Consider the following 24,202-nt stretch of genomic DNA (forward strand, 5'->3'; position numbering starts at 1 on the left):
GGGGTGGACTAAGTGGTATGTGGTTCTGGAGGGAGTCACATAGGTAACAGTGCTGTCCTGAGCTTCACTGTAGCTTGAAGATGCAGGGTGAAGTTTCATAGCCTTATTAAGCTGGTCTTAACATAGAACTGCTACCAGAGGAGCTTATGCATAGGTCATTTTGTTGAGCTGACCTAATCTCCTGGGTAGCTACTACTGAAAAGGGAGAGGCTTGGTTATGTGTTTTGCTTTCTCCTTGTGCAGGCTCTGTGGTTATCTTTTCTCTCTTGTGCTAGCTTTTGCTGTTTAGACCTTTCAATTAGTTGTTTTCGTGTGCAAGAAAGGTTTGTTTGATTTTTCTTCTGTCTATTTCGCCACTGCTGGGAGTTGGAGCTGTTGACACGCACATGTGATTAACATCTGATTAGTGTTGATGCTGTAGTTTGAGTGGCAGTGCTTAGCCAGGAGTGAAGGCAGGGTAGTTGAAACCCTCCCTTTTATGCGTGTGATTGATTCCTTGTGTGATTTACCTCAGGAGATAGGTCCTGGTTCTGTAGTCCTTCAAGCTCCATCTGTGCTGCTGGATGTACCTGCCCCGGGGGCTGAGGCACAGCGCTGTGTGTGAGTGGCAGGATGTGTGCTGGTGGTGGCCAGTGTCCTGCAGAGCAGGCTGGCCATGTTCATGTTCAGGTGTAGTATTGTGCATGTATATTTTGTAATACTTTTTAATCGCGTGATTTTATATTCCCTTATTGTTCCCAAACGTTTACCCCAGAGTGTGCCCCTTCCCTTTTGCCTATCTAGGCATTTCCTTTTGCTGAGATCATCCCCAAACCCCCCTCCCTGGTTTCCTTGTCAATCACTTGGTGTCCTGCCCCCTATACCCAGAACTTTGGGACAAAGTCATCGGGTGATTTGCCAGGGGCCAAAGGTCAGCCCCCCAGCTACTGTCCTATATGTTATCTCAAATGTCCATTCCCATGGCCTGATGCCCGGGGGATCTTTATTGGTCCAGCAATGTATATACCTTCCGTTCCCTCCCATCTTTAAATGTGGCTTCTGCATTTCCCTTGGGGCTCTGAGCTAGAGGCCCCCCCTGAGGCAAGCAGGGTCCCTCTGGGGCTCTGGATAAACCTCGGTTTGGCCTCCAGCTGAGAGTCAGCCTTTTATCTTCTACAGCTGTCTCCAGAAGTCTCTCTGCTGTGAAGGCAAACGGCCTGACAGCCACCAGCACCCCCGGGCACGAGAGAGTGTCCCCCGCTGCCGGGCCGCTTTGGGGGCTGCCCCCACTGTGTGCCGGCCGGGGTTTGCTGAGAGGGCTCCCAGATGGAGACGGAGACATTCAGGGGTTCTGGTTTGGGTCTCTGTGGTACCTCCGGGGCTCTAAGCCTCAGTTAATCTCCCGTGAACCCAATGTCTGAGCAGGAGAGAGCTGCGTTGTGTAAGAGGGGTTTTTGTGAAACCAGGGGTTGTGTCACACGGAGGAGCTGTGGGAGCGGGTGAATGGGTGTGCTCTCCTGGAGAACTCTGGTAGGACCAGCTTGGTGCAGTCCTGTTATCGTGCCTTCTGGGGAGTGTTCCCCTGAGCTTTCTTTTGAAAAAAAACTTGGATTGCTCTCTGAGGAATATGGGAAAAAACTAACATCAGCAATGAGTAGATGAGCGGAAAAATCAAAATACAAACTACCTGAAATTACAGATATACCTGTAGAGAGGTTTTGCTCCTGTTGACTTCAGTTTCATTTTTGTAGCAATTTTCCTGAATTGCAGACTGTAAGGTCATAAGTAATACTTTTTAACTTAATATAATATATTGTAGTTGCTTTCTTTCCCTTTGTTGCAGCATCCCACTTTTAGTCTTTGAAGAGAACTGTGTACTGTGCATCTGTTACTTTTATGTGACCCTGTAGTCTTAAAACTAAAGAAATTCAAAAGTATTTTATGTTTAAGTATTTTAATTGTCTTTTTATAATTTTTGCTTATTTCAGGTACATGCAGAGTTTCCTTGAGCTTTTAGAATATGAAAATAAAAGTCCTGAGGATCCTCATGTTCTGGATGAGTGAGTATTTTTTCTAACAGCCCATTTTAAAATAATCTGTCTCAAATACCAAGTGTTTTTGTACTACAGGAAAACAGTTACCTTATTTGTAAGTTAGAATATGTATGGCAAAAGCTAAAATTGTAATCTGGAGTAGAATGTAGGTATCTAAGTGCTTTAAGTACATCTAAGTATATATATTTTGTATTTATGCAGACTGGTAGTTCAAGAAATGGCATTAAATGCTTTGTTCGAGACTGTATTAAGGAAACAACATGAATGGGAGACTGTACTTGCATATCAGATACTTAAGAGTAAAATGTCATTTTAGTATACATTGAGCTTAGTGCTCTGTTGTGTATAAAGTATGTTAATACATTAATAGTTTGAAATTTTTTTCAGTTTGAAAGCACTCTGTGTCAGTCATTGTTTTTATCTAAAAGCTTTTTAAATGGGCTTCAATTAGTGGTGTTCATCTACCTCACTGAATAACATTACTTGAAAAGAAAGGAAAACTTAGCCAATTTTCTTTATCAACAAAATCCCGTTGAAATTGCCACTAGAATGTTTCCTTGAAATGTGTATGCATAAAACAGAGAAGAACCCCACACACGAGAACAGGTGCAACATATGCATCAGAGACTTGAAAACAAAACAACTAAAACACACACACAGCTGTCCAACACTAGGGTCTGTTGTTACCCTGCACCTATAGCAGTCAACTTTGTTTCAGGATATTACTTCTTGCAGGGTTTTTGTTCCATTTATTTGCTTTCTTAGGGTAGTTTGTCTTTTGGATTTCTTTTTAAGCTCTGAAATCCTGCATGACCAAGCAGTGCTTTAAAGAGAGTTTCATCAAAAGTCTGGCTCTGTTTGTGCACCGTGCAGCCCGTGTTGTGCAAAAACGGTGTTTTGCCTTCAGCAAACTTCATGTACATACATTGTGTTGTTGCATTAGGTTAAATAAGGGCTTTGGGAGGTGCTGCATTTCAAATGTTGTGCACTTCTGGTTGTGAGCATGTTATCTGAGATCTTGACACTTTAGCTTTTGTATTTCAACCAGTACACGTAGGAGAAGCTCAAGTGGGGAAGCACAAAGTTCCCTGCATGGCAGAGCTGTAGAAGGAACCGTATGGATTAAAGACTGACTGAATTGTAGTGCTGTTGAACAAGGGGAAAGTAACCATTTACTCAGAGTGAGTACTATGCTGGAATGCTGCCTGCGGTTCTGGGTACTGCCTTTTAAGAAATTAAAACACTCATGGACAGTACTGGTGTGAAAGGAACAAGATTGAGAGACTTGGATAGCTCCACCTCTGAATAATGCTGAAGGCATTTGTCTAGACTGGCAAAAAAAAAGGTGCTGGAGACACTAGAAGTCTGCATGTGCCAAAAAGTAAGGTCAGTGTAATAAAGGGTAATTGGTTGCTCTAACTGAAGAACTGGAGAATTAAAAAATGTCTGGTTTTTATTAAAGTTGAGAATGTATGCAGGGCAAAAAGTAAAGATTGCAATATTAATGAGAACGGACTGAAGGCTGTAGAGCATCCATTTAAAAAGCTTTTATAAATAGGTTAGATAGATTTAGTGGCATTCTAAGTGTGCTTATTCTGTAGAGGATAAATCAAATCCATTTTTCAACCACCTCTAGCTGTCACATTTTGTGATTCTGTATTTAGTGTTTGCTGATGACGCAGGAATTTCTGTTTGTGCCTAGTTTACCACCAGTCTTTCCTTTATGGGGTTAAGTTGCCAAAACTTAGGTGTCTGTTGCCCTTTGAAATGGCATGAGCTGTCCTAAACACCTGAGTGAGCTTGGCAAATGAAACACAGGTCCTTTTATGCCTGTCTTGTCCAGGATGTGTGGGTTGAGGCAAGGTGGTTTTGTAACTTCTGAAACCATCTTTGGTGTTTTGTATTTAGGTAACTGAATTTCAGCTTTTTATGAACTTAGAGGTTCAAGGTAGATCACAGTATAATAGATAAAAGCTAGTGAGTCTCCTGGAGATCTAATTTAGAGGCTCATAATTAACACATCAATTATCTGATTCTGCCATATGGATATGGCATTCTTGATACTGTTTCATGGCAACTGCAAACATTGTTTGCGATGCTCTAAATGAGTATGGTAGAACAAATATTTCATAATGATTTTTCATAATATCAGTATCATTCAGGATAACTGTTAAAAGCTTTGAAATCTTGCAATAATTGTATTCTGTGTAATTAAGTACATAAAATAAAGATGCATGGAATTTATTGCTACCTATTGAGATGAAGTTCAGCTAGGATCTTTGACAGTAAGAGCTGTCTCCTGTACTGCATCTGACCTTTGAAAAGAGATTAAAACTGTATTATATGATTAAAGAGCAGATTTGTTCTTTTTGGCAGTATTGGATAGACTATCTAAGATTAGGAAGTCAGATTTACTTTCCTGCTCGGGGATGTCATCTATTCCTAACTTACTGAAGGCTATGCCATTTAAGTGCATATTGAGCTGTAATTAGATTTTAAAAAATATTCTTTACAAACGATGTCTTTCAAAAATACTCTTAACTATGTCCATATATATTTATCTTATGATCATGCTGATAAATTTAACAAATTTCTCAACTCCAGTGTCAGCATTCCATGTTGCTGCTATCTAACCCTATCCTAATTTCATGTTTTGTGGTCAGAAGCACATCAGTATGGTCAGAAATATCAGGAATGCTGCTTTTCACTGGGAAAACCCCCACATTTCTGAGTTAATTTAGTTTCGCATAGAAGTTTTCTGTTCCCTTCTGATTGCATGTATCATTCCATATGGAATTTGAGCCTTCATCCAGGACTTTAAGTCCTAGAAGACACTTTAAGTGTCTTTAGGGATGCATAAATAGAAATAGTTCTTTTCTTCAACCAGATTGATCTCTTCTCCCTTAACTAGTGTCACAGGATGTGAGTCTTGCCTGGGTGGAAGTGCCTTTGTTCCGGTACCATCCCAGCAGCTTCTGTTTGGAGCTGAACATGGTCCATGCTTGTCCATCTCAGACACTCAAAAAACATGAAGCATAACAGAGCAGTTGGTTTTTAGAAATTGAAGAATGCCTTGTCGGACTTTTGTCAGCTGAGGTGGACTTCAGTTTCTGTTCTGGCTAATCAGGGTGACAGTAGCAGCGGAGAGAAGGGGAGCTAAACTGATCATTCAAGGAGGTTGGATATCCACAGATGTGCTCTGTCAATGTTGGCAGTAGTTCTTCAATTACTGTTTTCTAAAATGGTGCAATGCTTTTATCAGTTGAACAGAAAACTGTCCCTTATTTGTGGTTTTATCAGTGCTTGTCTGGGGAGCCTGCTGTGGTGTTCTCAGAGTTTGGGCTCTCTTTCTGGGGAAGCCATTTTCTGTATTAATGTTATGGTATTATAGATATCATCCATGTACTGTCACAGCTGGGAGTGAGGTCACACAGGGAAATGAATTGGGAAATGGATGTAGTGGAAGAATAGCCCTTTGAGCTCTGTGGTCCCTAAAATGTTAGTGTGTGGCCAGCAAAGGCAGCAGTGCCCCTGCAGTGGAGAGGGTGAGAGGTTGTAGGAGTTGGCACAGAGACTAAACTAAAGCTGCTTTTCAGAGTGGCCCAACTTCTCTCTGCTCCTAGTGTATGAATTGGGTAGATGGATGTTCATGAGCTTTACCTTTTTGTGAAGGTTGGACAAAATCCTTTGAAGAGAGTTTTTCCCATTGGCATTGTTCTAATGAAGCATTTCAGAAGTGTTTCAGTTTCTCTGTTGCCTTCTGTTGGTTAGCAGACCTTGTGAAGCCTCACTGCAGCACTGCCACATTCCTGTCACTATCAGTAGTATGGGCTACTACCATTTGTAAAATGGTAGGTTACTTTTACCTTTTTGATAACACAAACATCTTTTTTAGCTGTAGAGGGGTCAGGTGGAAGTTTTTCTGCAGTTCTGCCAAACAGTGTGATAACAGGAGCCCTAAGATAAGATGTCCTGTCCACGCTTGGTGAAGGGTGCAAGCAGGCAGAAGTGCTGGAAATTTCCCAAGATGTCACTATCCAGTAAACACACAGAGGTTGAAGCTGTGTTTCAAGAATTGAGAGGTTTGTAAAAAATGTTGTTCTCACGTGCTCTCAAAAGACAGCTCAGCCTCTACACCCCCGAGTTTCTCTGCTGGTTTTTCTCTTTGTGGCCCTCTCAAGGGAGGGTGTGCGAGGGGAGTGTCCTGGAGCTGGCAGCCACTGGGGCCGTCAGCTGCCAGCATGTCTGAGATAACATGCACAAGGAACTTGGTAAACAAGAACCTTCTTTCTGCAGAGTTGCAGTGAAAATAGTGGCTCTGTAAGCAGTTTGAGCTAAGTAAATATTGGAGTACAGCTGAAGAAGGTGCCATTTTGTTACTTTTACATAAAGTGAAATGCTACTTTAATTAGTTTTGAACTTTGGAAGTAGATATACTTTCTAGTAGAGAAATCTTTCAGAGTGAACTTTTGCCTCTCTTTCTTGTGATATTCAGCTGCCAGTTAGCACTGATTCAAAAAAGAGCAGCCATTGAGAAAAACCTCAGACCGTTGCATTTAAAAGGGTTTTTACTCTGCTCATCACTTTTGTGTTTTTCATCTTTCAGGTAATATTACCCATAAGAGACACTAAAAAATTCTCTTTGTCTTTATATTGACTTTCTTATACTTGTTTTCTTGTACTGTAATGATAGATCAAAACAGAATAATATATACAGGTTATCAGGAAGTTAATGAATGTCACAACACAAGTTATTTCTTGCATTTCTAGAATTTTTCAGGCTTCATTTATTTAATACCTGTGGTAATTCCTTAAGTATTCTTCTGTTAATGCAGAAACCACCGAAGCTCACTTAACTAAAGTAGCTTTTTATTAATAATTTCTCATTTGTCAAACCAACTGCATTATTTTTTCTTCATGGTTTTGAGGATACACAGAATTGTGGACCAAAAAATGTAATTGGTAAAAAATGTTCGGAGCTGTTCTGGAGTATTCCTAGTTAATCCCATAAACAGTTTAAAAATTCCTTGATACGGTGTCCCACAGTTTGAGTACAATAAAAGCTTTGTGGCTTTTGGGGGTGTAGCAGGTAGAGGGACTGTAAGGAACAAGTGTTAAGATTAAGGAGGTGTATTCTGATTTCTGCTTTGCTACTTTGAAATTTGCCTGTATTCCTCTTGTGTTTGCTCCTTTAAAAGCATCTGCTCAATGGAAACACGTGAGTGAACTCAGTTGGAAGATGGAACAGGTTTGTCATACCAGTGCAATAATGAGGCATTCCTTTATTATATATTTAGTTTTATGCTGACTAAGCTTCAGCTATGATTTTGCTGGTCTGCAGCAGATAAACCTCAGCCCTTTGCCCTTTGGCATGCTCTGTGCATTTAAGCACTTTTGTAGTGGGATATCAGTGAACAATTTGCCCTCTTGGCATCAGGTATATATTTTGGATAGTGGAGGTATTTAAAAACAAATAGCAGAGCAAACAACAGTTAGGAGAGAGTGTTGTCAGTTCTGTTTCAGATGTGACTGTCAACATTGCATCCAGCTCTGCTCTGTGCTAGGGCCTTGTTGCTCAGGAACAGAGAAGCAGCACAAGTACAGCCAGGCACCAGGCTCTGACACCACCTCTCAGAGGTAACAGATCCCACAGAGTCAGGACTCAATGAACACATAAGGTCTATAAACCTTTTAAGCATTAAATGTTCTAAGCTGTCCAGTCAGCAAGACTGGTAAGTAAGAGAACAGTCATTCTGTACTGTGGTAGTATTTAGAATGGGGAATTAGACAGTTAAAACTTCCCCTTTTTTATGCAACAGAGTAGTGTTGAAAGACTGCTGAACTGTTTGTTAACACCCAGGCAAAAACTCCTAACTAGATTAGGATCAGGAAAAAACCTAGTGAAAAGGGATCCTACATTCCTTTGCAGCTGGCCGTGTAGAGTGGGAGAAACTATTTTAAAAGTGTATCACTTGTTAAGAATGGTGTAAAAAAAATTGCTGTCTTGACTAAGTGGTGCTGAAAAGGAAGAAAAAGTCTTATTTAAATGTGGTGACCAATGGCCAATGGCTGGTCTTTTTTATTTTTTGTGGTCTTTGTTCTTTCCCATGCTCATTTGCAGGGGGATTGGACCAGTTGACCTTTCAATGGTTTCTGTGATTTTTTCATTAGCTGGTGTATATGCTACTTCAGATAAAAATAATTAATACCTTTAATTTCAGTATTCATTATAAATCTACAAAGAATGTTCTGTTAATGTTTTTTTTGGAAAAGGATCTGTAGAGTTGCAGGTGTAGGCACAGTTGAATGAGTCTTCCAGCTCTGCTTTCTTTGGAAAGCTGCATTTCACCATTTGTACTTTCTATAACAGCATTATATAAACACTGTGGTGTTAACCTTCATTTAATATTGGAGAATGTAGCAGAATTAAGTAGTACTAATTTTCCATGTTTCTGCTTTAGAAAGCTATTAATAATTGATATTTCAAGTATGCATGGGTTTGCATATGGGGGGAAAAAAGGATGAGCACATTGAAGATGATAGGTGTTGAGCAGCCTTGGCAGGAGAAACAGAAATCCTCCGAGCTGTTTGAAAGGAAATGCTTGTTAAAAGAAGTGGGAGTTTTATGTAAAAGTTGCCGAGCTCGGGAACAGAGCTCCGTTGTATTCGCTCTGCCATCCAGTGGTGGCAGAGGAAACTGAACACGAGTCACACAGTTCCCTGTCCGGAGATTCTAACTTAGCCTGAGACATGCCAGGTGAAGGAAATGCATTCAAAATTCACTGCACGGGTTGAGTGTTGGAAAGAAAACACAAATTTTTCTAAGGAAATCATAAAGGGGGGGGGGGGGTGTGTGTGTGTGTGAGGTTTTTTTCCTGAGTTTCCTTTCCAGTCTCTCAGCTACTGTCAGGAGTTGCAGGGGATGACAGTTATGGTAGTGCATATGATTGTGGTGAAAGAGAATCTTTTGCTATCATCAATGTTGAAGAGAGATTGATTTAATTTCAAGGAATATTTTTAGGAGGAGTAACTTAGTTGGGGGCTCTAAGTGCTTCACAGGTCTTGTGAGAGGCTGATCAAATACTTCTTTTTAAATAGGCTTGTTTATGTACCATATTTTTGTATTTCCCCTCTGATATTTTGTTATTGATTGGGAGACATAGTAAATAGGCAATATGGTTATGGTGTTGTTGAGTTTAATTTTATTTCTAACAATCTGTTTCTCATTTTGTTTCCTCCAGCTTTTTAGATGTTTTAATTAAAGTCAGGAACAGACACAATGATGTGGTTCCAACCATGGCACAAGGGGTGATTGAATACAAGGAAAAATATGGCTTTGATCCATTTGTTAGCAGTAACATCCAGTATTTTCTAGATAGGTTCTACACCAACCGCATCTCCTTCCGTATGCTTATTAACCAACACAGTAAGTAATTACTTTTCTCTTCCTTGAAAACTCAGTTATTGCTGGTAAACCTGAAGATGAAGCTCTGTTTTGTATTTTTTTTTCCTTACTCATGACTATTCTGTGCTAATCATGGCAAAAGAGATACTGGCAACTGGTTAATTTGGTACTTTGCAATGATCAGGAATGAATCCAAAGCACCAGTGTGCTTTCTTTTGGAATTGTCAGTCTTTGTTAGTGTGTCTGTTGCTTTTCAGTCTTACTGGCTGAGATGGCTTGTGACGTGATACATAAAGTATTTTTAGGTAGTAGTAGAGTAGCTGTATCTTCCTGCTCACAAAGCTTTCAACATAGTTTGTAGAGCTCATATTTATTTCGTAATGAAATGCAAAGATGCCCTAAATTTTGAATAGCTTAGGTACTATACATACTGTTTTTTCCAGCAAGTTATCTAGACTTTCTTGCCTTCTAAAGAGGTTGAGTATTTCTAACTGAAGTTTTAAATTACATCTCTTCTCTTCCCTTACTTCCTATTTATGGGTAAATGCTGGAGTTAGTCATCCTTTGTCATTAGGTTCTGTTTCATTTGTTGTTGCTAATAAACTCACTTTTTTATATTCGTATTGCAGAGTGAAGGGAGTTACTTGCACAGCTCCTTTTAACCAGTGTGTGCAACCATGCAGAAAGTGATCTGTGTAAAGTTAAGGACAGTCTTCTGATCTGCTTTAGCGTGTCTTGTGCCTTTTAGCTCTAGAGCTTCATTCTCTGCTCAGTGTTCTGCTTTGCTGAGCTCTTAGAAATTGTTGTACGCTGCAGATAATGCAGATGCTGGAGTATGAGGTGTTTTAGTGCAAGTTGTGTGTCTTTCCAGTAACCTTTCATGTGACTAACAAATGCCTTGCTGTGTGTGTACAGAAAACTTGAATGTGGCAAAGCACAGAAAATGAGACAAATGTACAGCTTTTGCTTTACTTGGACCTCGGCAGAGAAGCGACAGATGTAAAACCAAGATAAAAGGCTTTCAAAGAAGAGTTCTAGCAATAGAGTACAAACATTGTCCTAATAGAATTTTTGGGCTGAGTGCTCCTGTAATTTGCAGTAATCCTAAAATATTAAACTTGATTCATTGAGCTGAACTATCTTTTCCTATGGATCCTCCTCTTTAATTGTTTGGAGCTTAAAACTGCTTGTAGATGCTTCAAGTTCAGTTAACCTTGTATAATGTCTCTGTGTTAGCAGTGTCAGTGGTCTGTCTGTGATGGCAAATATTAATCTTGAAGCACTGAAGAAGAAGATAATTGGAAAGCAGAATGCAAATCCAGGTTTTTGCATGGTTTGCATTTCTGTTCCTGCATTCCTGGCAGACTGTTTCCTACAGAGCTGTTCTGCAGGACACAGTGCCCAGTGTGTGAGCTTGCTGTGCCCAGGGTAGGAAAAGCTCTCAGATCTAGACTTTTGCTCACCTCATACCGCACCTGCTTCATGTCAGAGCTCACTAACTTGCTAAAATGGCAGAAAATCACTCCTGAAATAAAGTACAAAACCTTTCTACTTCTTTGGGAGTTTTCTTTAAACTCTTGGTGAAGGGTCTGGTGAGTAGCAGACCCTTGTACAAAGAGGGAGTGGGGATCATACTGCTGAGATCCAGGGAGAAAGTCGAGTGAGTGAGACCTCTGTGCCAGCTGTGAAATTGCAGCTTAGGTGAGTGTAAAAGGCTTCTAATGATGCCTTACAGTTCCACAGTCCTTCTTGCTGTAATGTTTTCATTGTTGTGAGTGCTTCTGTTCTGACATAACAGTATGAATGAAGTGATTTACCTTTTAATTTTGTCTAGTTTTTTTATAATCTGCTTTGAAATGTAGGTTTTCACCTTAACCTTCCCACATCATGAATTCTGTTTTAACTAGTCTTAACTGTAAAAACTGAAAATTAAAAAAAAAAAAAAAGGGAGGGAAGATGAACAGTTAGACAAGTAGTCTCCTTAACCAAGGATTCTGGCAATTTGCTGGAGTATCTTTTTACAAAATGATGCAGTATCCAGTAAATCTCAGATACCATCAGATTCAAACTTTCTGGCCTGCCTCAAGGGTAATAAATAATTTACTACCATTTCTTTTTTATTTTAGCACTTCTCTTTGGTGGAGATATTAATCCTGCTCATCCCAAACATATTGGAAGTATTGATCCTAATTGTGATGTGGCAGAGGTGGTTAAAGGTAAGATGAAGTTAATATTTTTACTGAATGTTAATGAAATCCCCTAACTTTAAATATTGAGAAATTTTTTCTTGAGATACAAGAAACTGAAGGTGATTTAAATCCATTTCTTCTTATATTTTATTAAATGGAAGTTCTGCTCACAATAAAGCCCTGGGCTTCTTGAGACTTTCTCATGTCTTCATTATTGAGAAGAGAGAAACATTTGGTCTGTTAACAGAACTAAGAACACTATTTGATTTTTAATAGCTTTAATCTGTACTTTTTAAATATCAGATGAAGTGTCTAAATGTTTTGTTAAACTTTAGAAGTTTGCACCCTGAAATACTAAGAAGCAGGTACTCATGTACTGCTTTTGTATCACATGCTGGTATTACAGAAAACTAAGAGTAAGTGCAATTTCAATTTTGTTTAGCTTGACCTTTCAATAAAATGTCCTCAGGTGTCCAGATATCCCAGTGAAACTCCACATTGCTCTGTCATCTGACCATACACAGTCTGCTCTGTCTCCTGCAGAACACATGGATGTGATGGTTGTACCTGACTGATCTGGCACAGTCACACTGCAAGTTCTGTCTGCTTGGTGTTGTGAATGTTTAGAGGCTTTCAGAATGTTAGCAAGGGGGCACGAGGCAATGCTGCCTGCTTCAGGACCATCTCCATGGAGGGCTCACGCTCTGGGTGTATCTGTTTGCAAGTGCAGGTCGTGCTGTGGGAGAGAATTCCAGGCTCTCTCCTTTGCTGCTGTTTGTGCAGCTGCAAAGGGGGGTAGAATCTGTTTCTCCCCTTCACTTTCTCTCAGCCTTTGGTGAAGTGAGAGGGAAAACTTTCTTATCTCAAAGTTTGACCTGCACAATAGCTCCGTTTCTAATGCTTTTTACAGCTCTCTTACAGTTTTTTTTCCTTGCCCTTCTTGGCTCCTAAGGTGGCCTTTTTCATCAGCTTTTTTTTTGTTTTGATTGATCTTATTCCACTTTTGCCTCAGCATTTTATGTGTCACAGCCATGTTGTTTATTTAGCTTTGCCTTCTAACAGCAATATTTGAATCAATTTTGATAATCAGATTCACGGTTGCTGCCTTCAACAGGGGAGTGCATGGTGTCAGAAGGTGCCAGTCCAGTTTTCAAACAAGTAGCTAAAGTAGATCATACACAACACTGGCCAAACAGCGTCCAGTGTTGCCTTTCAGAGAAATAAAATGGCCTTAAAGATGGGCTGCATAGTCCTGTCAAGGTGATTGAGGCCCTTTCCTTGTAGAATTGGTGGAAGGATTAATTTATGTTCTGTATGCTGTGCTAGCTCCCAAATGTTCTGCTTCACAGGCAGCATTCTGAGCAGTTTATCAGTTAAAATGTTGATTTTGGTACTCTGTGTGGCAGCTCTAAGCCCTGTATGCCCTTCAGACAATGTAGAAATTATTTAAACAGCCACGTCTTGCTTCAAGCAGCTACACCAAGCATTGTGGCTGTGCTGCCTGAGGTGGCTCTCTCTGTCTCGCTGACTGTCCTGCAATGACACTTTTGAGCTGGCAGTGAATTCAGGTGTTCTTCTGGAGCCAGGATTTTAGATTTACCCATAGTTCCCTCACTTTTATTGCTACTTAATTGCCATCCACACCATGAGGCATGCTTTGAACTCCACAGTCTCTTCCACAGTCTTAGGACTCTGCCAGAGAGTTGGCTTTTAGAGGAAGATGAAGTGTTAGACTGCACTCAGACTGTTTGACCCAGATTTGCTAAGGAAACGATAAGAAATCTTTCAAATACAGAATTACAGAATGGATCAGGTTGGAAGGGAGCACAGCAAATCATGTGGTCCAACCTCCCTCCCTGCTCAAGCAGGGTGATCCCAGAGCACATGGCACAGGACTCTGCCCAGAGGGTTCTTGAACATCTCCAGTGAAGGAGATTCCACACCCTCTCCGGGCAATCTGTGCCAGGGCTTGTTCCCTGCAGAGGGAAGAAGTTCTTCCTCATGTTCAGGTGGAGCTTCCTGTGCATCAGTTTCTGCCTCTGGTCCTGTTGCTCAGCATCACAGAAAAGATTCTCCAAAAGGCTCCATCCTCTTGGCACCTGCCCTGCAGATACTTTTAGACAGTGAAGGGCTTCCCTCTCAGTTGTCTCTTCTCAAGGCTGAACAGGCCCAGCTCCCTCAGACTTTCCTCATAAGAGAGATGTTCCAGTCTCTTCATCCTTGTTTCCCTTCACTGGATCTGCTCCAGGAAATCTCTGTCTGTCTTGTCCTGAGGAGCCCAGAACTGGACACAGCCCTCCAGATACACTCATCTCACTGGGGCAGGTGGAGGGGCAGGATCACCTCCCTGACCCGCTGGCAATGCTGTTCCTAATGCACCCAGGATCCCCTTGGCCCTCCTGGCCCCAGGGCACTGCTGGCTCATGGGCAGCTCCTTGTCCACCGGGACCCCCAGGCCCTTCTCTGCAGAGCTGCTTTCCAGCAGGTCACCCCCAGCCTGTGCCGGCGCCTGGGCTTGTCCTTCCCCAGAGCAGGGCCCTGCATTTGCCTTCTCTGAATTTCAGACCATGCTCTGCCCATCTCTCCAGCCTGTCAAGGCTCTTCTGAAGGGCTGCCCAGCTCTGGGGGGTATCGGCCACTCCTCCCAGCTCTGTGTCTTCAGTGAGCTCGCTGAGGAGGCCTCTGCCCCTTCCTGCAAGTCAATAATGGATAAATTAAACAATATTGCCTGGTATTGAACCTCAGGGGGCACCTCTAGTACCAAAGGGTAACTTACACTTTCTGCCCGTGTTTCAACAATACATAAAACCTGATTTGGGCTATGGGGAGGTATTTTCAGGGGGAGTAATTTTTGATTCAGTGGGAAGAAATGAAGAATCTTCTCCAGCTTTTCCCCCAAGAGACTTTGAAAATAAAGTATTGTAAGTAGTATTTTGTTTGGAGAACCTAAATTTGTGGCTGCAATGTAATTTTTTATTTTAGATGGAAAGAACAAGTATCAAATTATGATCAGGAAATAAAAAATAAGTTGATTTTATGGTCAGCCTAAGATTACATCCTTCTGGTTTTCAAGTCCTGAACAAAGAAGAAAAATAGCTTCTATCCAGTAGTGTGCTTTTCTTTGTAGAGCTTTAGATAGAGTTTTCCCTTTGCTGACAACTGGGCTATGAGTGTAGAGAGAAAAAGGGATTAGATTGGATACCAGCTTTGTGCTTGTAAACTGGTGCTCCAAGTGAGTGTTCTGTTTGTGGACACTGCTGGTCATCAGCACTAGAAGATTTTGATAAATCAGTGTTTGTTCTGTTGTTTTGTAGATGCTTATGAAACAGCTAAGATGTTATGTGAACAGTACTATACAGTGGCACCTGATCTGGAAGTTGAAGAATTCAATGGTAATTATGAAATTAATTTAACTGATGTAAGAAATTGCATTTAGTGTATCTGTGATTCCTAGTTTTGTTATTTAATTAAGTTATAATTTGAACTCTGCAGTTGCTTTTGTTCTAATGTGTCTGTGTGGGCACCTGAACAATAGTCTGTCATCATGATGTGTACTTCTTTATGCTGAAAGCAGAGCTTTATCTGCTAAACTCACTATCATTTTAAAGAAAATAAACCAAGACTCCTCAGAACTGAGAAGGAAACATGCCTGCCTTCTTATCTTCTAACAGAACTGAAACTTGTTTGATTCTGAACTATGCTTATAAACCCATGAATTCCACTCAACACAGTAGTGAGCCCTTCTGTGTAAGATGGCAAAATTGGGATTTTTATTAGGTAGTCTATGCTTTAAATGCTATCATAAACCTCTCACATGGAAATCTGTTTCAAGATGATTGCAGAGATGATAATTGGATGACACCAAACTGCTGTGTCAGCAATTGACTGCTTTCTGTTCATTATTTTATTGACAAAAGGGAGCTTATTTTTTTTAATTTAAAAAAAATTCCTGAGTGATCCTCTCCCAGATTTTGGACAGCAGCCAAACATAAGACTAAGATGGTTCCAAACTTCAGCAGAAGAATTACAGAAGTCTCAGAAATAGGTAACACTCCCTGGGAGAGTGTGACACTTGGAATGTGTGTTGCTCAAAGTACTGCTGAGTAGTTTAGAAATATTTCTCTACACAAGGTGATGCTGTTAGCAGTGATGCATTGCCACCCATCTCTCCCAAAACCAAAGGATCTGACCTTCCCCTTTTAAATAAGTGATTCTAGAGATAAAAGTACTGAGTTGCAGCAGAGGAATCAATCAATGCAAAATTCATCTGAAGGCATAAGTAAAAAGATCCAGCAGTAGAGGAAGCAAGTTGCTGGAGCTAAAAAAAAAAAAAGTGAATAAAGAATTATGTGTTTCCTTTAAATCAGCTTACCATCAATATGAGGAAAGCAGCTTTGCAAATTACCTTGCAAGAGCAACAATGATTCATTTTCTATCTCTGTGCCTCAAACAAATGTGAGTCAGTTTGCCTTGGTTTTGGTGAAGCCTTAGGGAATGGGAGTATGGACAGACGAAATTCACAGAATCAAATATCAAGTTGCCTTGCAGTGCATTGTTTTGGTCTTCTCCTTTTCCTAGGAGTTTTCATTACCACGTTTCTTAAAATAATGACTGGGATTATTACCCGCCCTCAGTGCCAAAAGGAAGGAAGTTAACTCCAGTCATGTTCTTCGTGCATATTTATATCTCCCTGGAATTTATGAAGCAGACAGTTTGAGACTTCCCTTCAGTCTGACTCTCTGCAACTGCATAATTTAGTGCCAGTAGATATTTGAATGTTCCAGGATGACTTCATCTTCAGCCCCAAAAGTGTCCTGGAATGTATTAATGCAGCTGTATTATTTCCTGCCCAGTCAATCAATGAGCACTCTGGCATTCAGACCTGTGCCAAGCACTGAAACACTCACAGTGGGACAGCAGTGGACAAACAATTCAGTGATGGTTTGGAATATGGCAGCTGGGATACTGTTTGAAGTATATTTGAAAAATTTTGTGAATACTTGTATTTTGTGTGTTTTAACGAAGGGAAAAGATGTAGTTGATTTTAGAATATTTAAACAGTGGGCTTTTCTTTAGTTTAAGAATCTTCTTGTGCAGCAAATATTATGCTTAAATAGTATGTGAGCATGTGAAAGTTTCCCACTTAAGTAGGAATGTTTTCTTGGTTAGTGTACATTGTTGTATGAAACCAACCACTGCTTAGTGAAGTTTCATATCTAAACAAAGTCTGCTGACTGGATGGATTTGAAGATTGTAATTATAATGTGTTCTTTCAGGTGATTGCAGTGACCAAAATTTATGTTTTTACTTCATGGAATGAATTTTGTACTTGGAAAATTAGAACATGCTTACATACTTGTCTGTGCCTACATGTTTGTGTTGTTCTGGTAAACAGCAATGCTACAAAATATTGTTTTAAAGAAAAATCATTTTATGTTTTTATTTCTTTTTTTTTAGCTAAAGCTCCAAACAAGCCTATTCAAGTAGTCTATGTACCTTCTCATTTGTTTCATATGTTATTTGAATTATTCAAGGTAGGTTGCACTTGTTACTATTTGGGAGGGTTTTGTGACCCTATTACTGTTAAAATTGTGATTCCTTTCAGTTACAGCTCTTAAATATTATTTCAGTTTTCCTTTCTTAAGCTTATTCTTAAGTTTCAAACACTCTTCACGTGTCTAAAAGCCGGACTTAAGCCCCTCTCTTGTGACCTTGTGCCTTAAAAACTGCCTGGTTTCCCACTTCTCCTGTTGTGCTTTTGTAGCTTTTTTGATTAACTGAGAAGACTCATGACAGTCTAGGTTTGCAGTGATGGAATATTCATAATCTTGCAGCTTTTATGAGCTTGCTTCTTTATTGCATATTTGAGGACTGGTTAGGATCAGTATCTTTACAGTGAAAACAGGCTCTGTATCTTTGAATGGTGCAGATGACATGCTTTGTTTTGGGTTTGTGTTTTCTGAATAATTGGAACAAGAGTGCAAATGGAACATGGGAGAGATGTTACATCATTTGAAAGGAGAGAGGAGGTCTCTAGGTGGTTCAGCTGAACACCAGAAATTGAGAGGAAAACTTGTATTTGGCCAGAGAGAAACTTTTTCAAAGTACTGGTTTCTGGGGTTTGATTTCTGTTGAAATTTGTCATAGTTGACATTATTCAGCTGTGTTCATTGAAGTCTTCTCCCATTTTGCCATTTGTAACATTAGTTTTGGAGCAGAACAGATGAGAATTTGTACAGTACACGTGAGCATGTTTTTGGTCCAAGTCATGAAACAGGCTGAAGCCAGTAAGCTGTAGCTGTAAAGAACTGAGACTGGCAGTGGAAACTCTGTTGACATGAAGCCAGATTGACAGATGGTAACTTATATGTGACCTAGGCTGAGAAAATCAAAAGTAGCTTTCTGTGGTGAGCATCACTGTTGGTGTGGTACATCATGGAGATGAAGGATGTTCTCATCCTATGGATAGATGTACTTGATTTCACACAAGTGGAAAAAAAAAAGTCTTGCTTTCTTTTCTCTGACTATATCAAATAAGTAAAAGTTATGTGTTACAAGTTGTAATGTAAAAATTTAACCAGGCAATTAATTGACTTGATGGTACATGAATTTGTGTTAAATACAGGCTTTTCTATCTTGTATCCAACTGTAGGACAGAGTAGATGCTACTAAATAAATTCAAGTTCTAACTTTTCAGAAAAATCTTATATGTTTAAAGTTGGAATCAAAGAGACTATGTTTTATTTTACCTTCAGAATTCAATGAGAGCCACAGTGGAATTGCATGAGGGTAAGAAAGAAGCCTATCCATCGATCAAAACCTTAGTCACTCTGGGCAAAGAAGATCTATCTATTAAGGTAAATGCCCAAAAATAATACACATTGCAAACCTGCTAGCTTTAGAGTAGAATGACTTTTAATTTGAAAAAGCAAATTATTTATTGTATCACCTGCTTCATATTCATTGGAACAGAATATTTTCAGTTGGGAGGGACCTGCAAGGAACATCTTGTCCAACTGCCTGTCCACTTCAGGGCTGTCCAGTAGTCACAGCGTGTTTGTATGGGGCAGTGTCCAAATCTTGTTCACTGACAGACTTGGGCCATTGACCATCTCTCCAGGAAACCTGTTCTGCTCTTTCACTGCCCTTTCCATACAGAAATGCTTCACCATGTCCACTCTAAACCTCCCCTGATGTTGCAACTTTGAACTGTTCCCACATGTCCCATGCTGGATCCAGGGAGATGAGCTCAGCACCTCCCTCCCAGTTCCCCTCCTCAGGAAGCTGTAGACCATGGCAAGGTCACTCCCAGCCTGCTTTTCTCCAAACCAGACAGCCCCAAAGTCCCCAGCTGCTCCTTTAGTTAATTTCTAAAGTAATTTAGATAATGCTTCTTGATGTTTTGTGGGTTTTTTTTCAGAACCTAATGTTTAAAACTCTTCAATTTTCGTTCCTTAGATAAGTGACAAAGGTGGAGGTGTACCTCTCAGAAAAATAGACAGATTGTTTAACTACATGTACTCAACAGCACCCAGGCCCAGTCTGGAGCCCTCGAGGGCTGTGCCTTTGGTAAGCAATTGCAATATGTATTTAAATGTCCCTTTGCAATACTCTGATTTTACATTTCCCTTCGCTGCAGTCTGCTGGAGCAGGTTTTCCATTGAGGAAATGCTTTATCATTAGCAACCCTTTCCAGGTAGAACAGGAGAAAATGAATTCTGTTATCACTTAGTCTACAGAATAGAAAATTACTTTGCTTTGTCTTGACATTACATTCTTGGAAACAAGCATAAAAAGTCTGCACAAGCACAGTATTGTCACAGGTTAATGGGCAGGGTCGTTGGTGCTGTATTCCTGAGCAGGTGAATGACCTAATGGGCTCCTCTTTGATGTATAAATTACTCTTAATCTAAGTTTCCTATCATAAATGGATTAAAAAGCTGGGCCACACTGCTCAGCACTTGAGAAGCACCTTCAGGCAATGCACAAGCTTATACTGAAGCTTGAAGATCATTCTTGTCAAAGTTATGGAGTGTAAAAACACATCAAAAAACATTCCTGATCCTGCATGTGGTACAACCATATTTGGTATATTCCTATTTAATTGGAAATATCTTCTGTGGTATTCCTTTCTGAGATGCATCAGGGCCATATTTCATATTAAAAAATACTTCCCCATAGTTTCTTTTAGGCAGGGAAATTATTTCAATGTCGAATGTGTAGATTCTTTCAGCAAGCATGATTTCATGATTTTTAAAAAGTATTAAAATACTATTTCTAAATTGTTATATTAAATTGCATATTGGCTCATCGTGATAAAAATTGTGCAGCTGATCTTTCAGTTGACTGGATTAATACAGATATTGTATTTTGTCTCTTCACATCTCTGTTGCTTCTGATGCAATCCTTTAAGCCTGTTGAGAAGTTGATCCTCTAAGACATTTCCTTTCCCTGCTTAGAAGCATTCTCATCCAGCATGTTCCTAAGCAGTTGGTTTTTTCCTCCCCTACTGAGAATTCTGTGCTTCACGTGCCTTCAGATGGATAATGGAATGTGGGGCAGTGTGTGGAATCACGGGATCATTAGGAATGGAAATGACCTCCCAGGATCGAGCCCAACCTTTGGATTGAGTCCAGTTTAACCGCAGCACCCAGTGCCATGTCCAGTTGTTTCCTGAATGCTTCCAGGGATGGTGACAGACTCCAGTACTTCCCTGGCCAGTTTCAATGCTTGACAATCCTTTCAGTGAAGAAATTCTCCCTGATGTCCAACCTGAACCTCCCTGGCACAGCTTGGGGCTGTTCCCTCTTGCCCACGTGACTATTTTGGATATAAAATATTTAACAGTAAACTGAGGGTAAAATCAGTTCAGAGTGACTCAGAGGTAATACATTTCCTCTTAGCTTATGTGCAGAAAATCTTTATGCTGCTGCCCTGGTCCGCAGTGGGTACCATGGTGGCATGGCAGTGCATTGCACTGGGGAGGTGTGGAACCCAGTCCTGTGTCTGCACTGCCTCGGTACTGATCCTTCACAGCTCCTACCTCTACAGCACATCTCAGTCTTCTGTTTCAAATTTCTGCTTTTTCATAGAAAATCATCTTGAATATGGTGAGAGGCAACAGGCCTTAATTCAAATATAAGCTTTTTTCTGTCACAAATGGTAGAATCTCTCTTGATGCATAATCTGCCTTTGTTCTGTCTGACTTTTGATCAGCAATTTACCTTATCAGTCTACAAGGATTTCCTGAAACTCGCTCTCAGGATAAACTTACACCTTGATTACCAGTTGTATTCACTATTAAATTGTCTCTTCCTTTGTAGCTCTGATTGTAAAATGTGTTCATCTTAGGACTGACACTATTCTTTTTTCCTTTCTTCAGTGCATCGTTAGCAATGCACTGCTATATTTACTTCCTCATCTTCAAAACTGCTTACTTTGATTCTGTGGCATTTATCTTTGGTATTCTTCTGTATCCCATTTTCTGGTTTTGTTTTCCTCTCCCAGTCTATAGTCAAACCTGTAAAGGATCCCCCTCTCTTATGAGGCTGGCAGCTTTTGCCCTGTGAGTCTGACCAATGCTTGCACAAGACTGAAAGTCGAGAAGAGCTGTCCAGCTCTGTTATTTATATGTGTGTGCAGAAAGAAAAAAGGCATAAACTGTGAGTCTGTGCCAAATCTTGCCACTAAGAGGAATAAGGACTTAGCAGTGGAGTTTGACATGTTACCTGTTGTGGCCCAGATCCAGTTATAAAAACGATTATGCAGTGCTTTGTATGTCAGTCTGGAAATAAAAATCCTTCAGCAGAAAGGTTCCACATAAATTCTCTTGGATGTCCATACAAAAGGAGTTTCTTTAGTGACAAAGACCAAACCACTAAAGAATTACAGTGCTGCAGAAGGTTAGTAGTGTGTCATCCTTGACTTAGGAAATATTCTAAGCTAAGCTGGGGTGAAGTGTAAACAGACATATTTTTCTGTTCTAACACTTTCTCCATTGTTATATGATCCCCTGTCTAGTTTATGGAACATCATGGAATTGGGCAGTGGAAGAGAGGTATCCTTCTGTTGATTGGGGAAAATTTTTGCTCCCTGTCATTGCAAATGTTGTTTAAATCCTGCTGAGAAACCTTGTTACCATGGCAGCATTCAGATTCTGGTGGGTTTGAGGTTCCTCTGCGCTGCACAGAGAGTACACATTAAAGCACATGGCCGTGTTTAATGATAGTAGGTTTTCTCAGTGAATTTAATGGTTCTCTCTCTGACAGCATTTGTTTATAGTAGGAACCACGTGGCTTAAATTAGTTTTAATTAAAATCTGTCAATGCTAGTAACACAGAAATGTAATAACTTCCTTTTTGTTTCATGCATACCGTAACATTTAATTGTAAATTTGCTCTAAGGAGTTTTCCTTTCTCAAGGCACATGTGCCATCACAGACTGTTCTGTTCCCTAGGTCAAGCACAGATCTGTGTAGTAAACACCTCTTGTTAATTGTCTTTTTCCAAATAGACCCTTTGCAAGGCCAGGATTTAACAAGGTACCTGTCTGGGGTCTCTTGTCTTTCTAATTCTTGTAAGTTGCCTGGTTTGGAAAGCACCCTAAAGGCAGCGCTCAGAGAGGCTGACAGGAAATGTTTGAAAGAGGGCTGAAATAATGCTAGGGGCTAGCACAGAGCATAAAGGAACAGGAGACAAACAGAAATTTGCTTTTAAGGACAGGTAGTTCTGGAGTGAGGAAAGTATAAAGTGTTTTCAGTATTGTTTGATACTGCCCTTCACTTGAGCTGGACTTTGGGGTGTGGACTGTCCACAAGTTGCCTTTTGGTTGCCCTGCTTTATAATTTCTGTAATGTATTTATTGTCCAGTCTTCAGGAGAGGAAGTCAGCTTTTGACTTTTTTATTTAGTTCTTTCTAAGACGGCCAAATCAAATTTTTAGAGGTTAAGAAAGAAATCTCCGAAGTTTCAAGGCCAGGTGTTTGAAAGTCATGCATGTGTCTCTAGTGGGAGATTAAATTTCTCTTTGAGAAATTTAAAACATGATGCTGGGAAAAGTGCAGCTAAACAACTGGTTGAACTCTGTTAATGGACACTAAAAGCTATGGCAAGCAGTGTGAAAAGGGTCTATTTGGCATTTCAGTGTCTCAGAAGAACATTTTGCTCAAAAGAACTAAGTGAGCAACTGTAAGCCGATTTAATATTAAATTTAGAATTCTGTAAAAACAAGGGGAAATGGCCTAAAGATATTGTAGTAGATGACAGCAAGAGAATTTGTCATGGGCACTGTAGTACAAGTTCTTTAATGTTCACTTTTCCCTCAAGGGATTTCCTATAAAGTGATACCACATATTAGCTGCACATAATGCTTGCAAATCCTTCTTCTTAGCATTCTCTTTTTTGTATAATTTTAGGCCTTTGTTAAAAAATTCAGGGCGTGTCTGTCACTTTCTGTCAGGTTGCTTTTGTAGAAATACTATTGTGGAATGAATTTCTTGGTTTTCTGAAAGCTTCAAGTGTCTGTTTTTTCTCGTAGTCCACCCATACTGCCTTGCCTTGTATATGTTTGGGGTTTTTTCCCCAAATGCTTGTGTGTTTGGAATAGTTCCTTTGTTGCACTGGATAGTCCTGAAAAATTCAGGTGGCATTTGGGTGCATAACCAGCTTCTGTGGCTCTCAGCACACAGCCAGTCGTGTGAAGAACGACTGAGGGAGCTGGGGTGGTTCAGCCTGGAGAAAAGGAGACTCAGGGGTGACCTTGTCACTCTCCTCAGCTTCCTGAAGGGTGGCTGTGCTGAGCTGGGGTCGGTCTCTTTCTCCGGGCAACAACAGACAGAACAAGAGGACACAGTCTCAAGCTGCGCCAAGGGAGATCCAGGCTGGAATTGAGGAGGAAGTTTTTCACAGAAAGAGTGGCCAAATACTGGAATCATCTGCCCAGGGAGGTGGTGGAGTCCCCGTCCCTGGATGTGTTTAAAAACAGACTGGATGTGGCACTGGGTGCCATGATCTAGTTGAGGTGTTGGAACATGGGTTGGACTCGATGATCTTAAAGGTCTCTTCCAACCTAGAAATTCTGTGATTCTGTGATCTGGAAGTCGTGTTGAGCAAAATCTTACTCCCTGGCTCCAGTGAGAGAGACTTGGAGGGTTTTCTTACAGCTGTTCTGACAAGGGAGGGTTGGAAGAGGTGCCATGTGATTGATCTTGTTGCAGGCATGGTGATGAATATTAGTTTTGTCAGTTTAAAATCTAAACTTCGTGCTCATCAAGTGCATTATGCTTTGAAAATTGCGTGGACTGTACTGCATCTCAGTCCTCAGGAGATCATTCAGTGCTGTGGAATCCTCATCTTGTGTTAAACAGACAGGATAATTTGCCTTCTATTAGTCTGTGTGTTCCTCTGCAGGACTCTGCTGATCTCTGTGGCATCAGCAATCACTTAATAGTGTGACCTAGATGAAGCAGACAGGAGTTGTCTCTGGCTTTCTTGTGTAGTCTCCTAAGTCTGGAGACATTTGAGAGAATAATCGCAGGCTTGGGGGAGAAAAAATCTGCTGTCAGAACTCTGATTTTTT

General features: G+C 40.4%; 1 protein-coding gene across 1 annotated transcript in view; it reads left to right on the forward strand.

The window, feature by feature from the left end:
• PDK3 (pyruvate dehydrogenase kinase 3) overlaps positions 1–24,202 on the forward strand; it is a 51,760-nt gene that overhangs the window by 24,229 nt on the left and 3,329 nt on the right. The window contains exons 3-9 of the mRNA XM_038143985.1: positions 1,968–2,039; positions 9,275–9,459; positions 11,565–11,654; positions 14,942–15,019; positions 17,085–17,161; positions 18,383–18,484; positions 19,086–19,196. Of these exons, the coding sequence (XP_037999913.1) occupies positions 1,968–2,039; positions 9,275–9,459; positions 11,565–11,654; positions 14,942–15,019; positions 17,085–17,161; positions 18,383–18,484; positions 19,086–19,196 (715 nt within the window). The remainder of the gene's footprint in view (positions 1–1,967; positions 2,040–9,274; positions 9,460–11,564; positions 11,655–14,941; positions 15,020–17,084; positions 17,162–18,382; positions 18,485–19,085; positions 19,197–24,202) is intronic.

The sequence above is a fragment of the Motacilla alba genome, chromosome 1, assembly GCF_015832195.1.
Source record: "Motacilla alba alba isolate MOTALB_02 chromosome 1, Motacilla_alba_V1.0_pri, whole genome shotgun sequence".
In the NCBI taxonomy this organism is placed as follows: domain Eukaryota; kingdom Metazoa; phylum Chordata; class Aves; order Passeriformes; family Motacillidae; genus Motacilla; species Motacilla alba.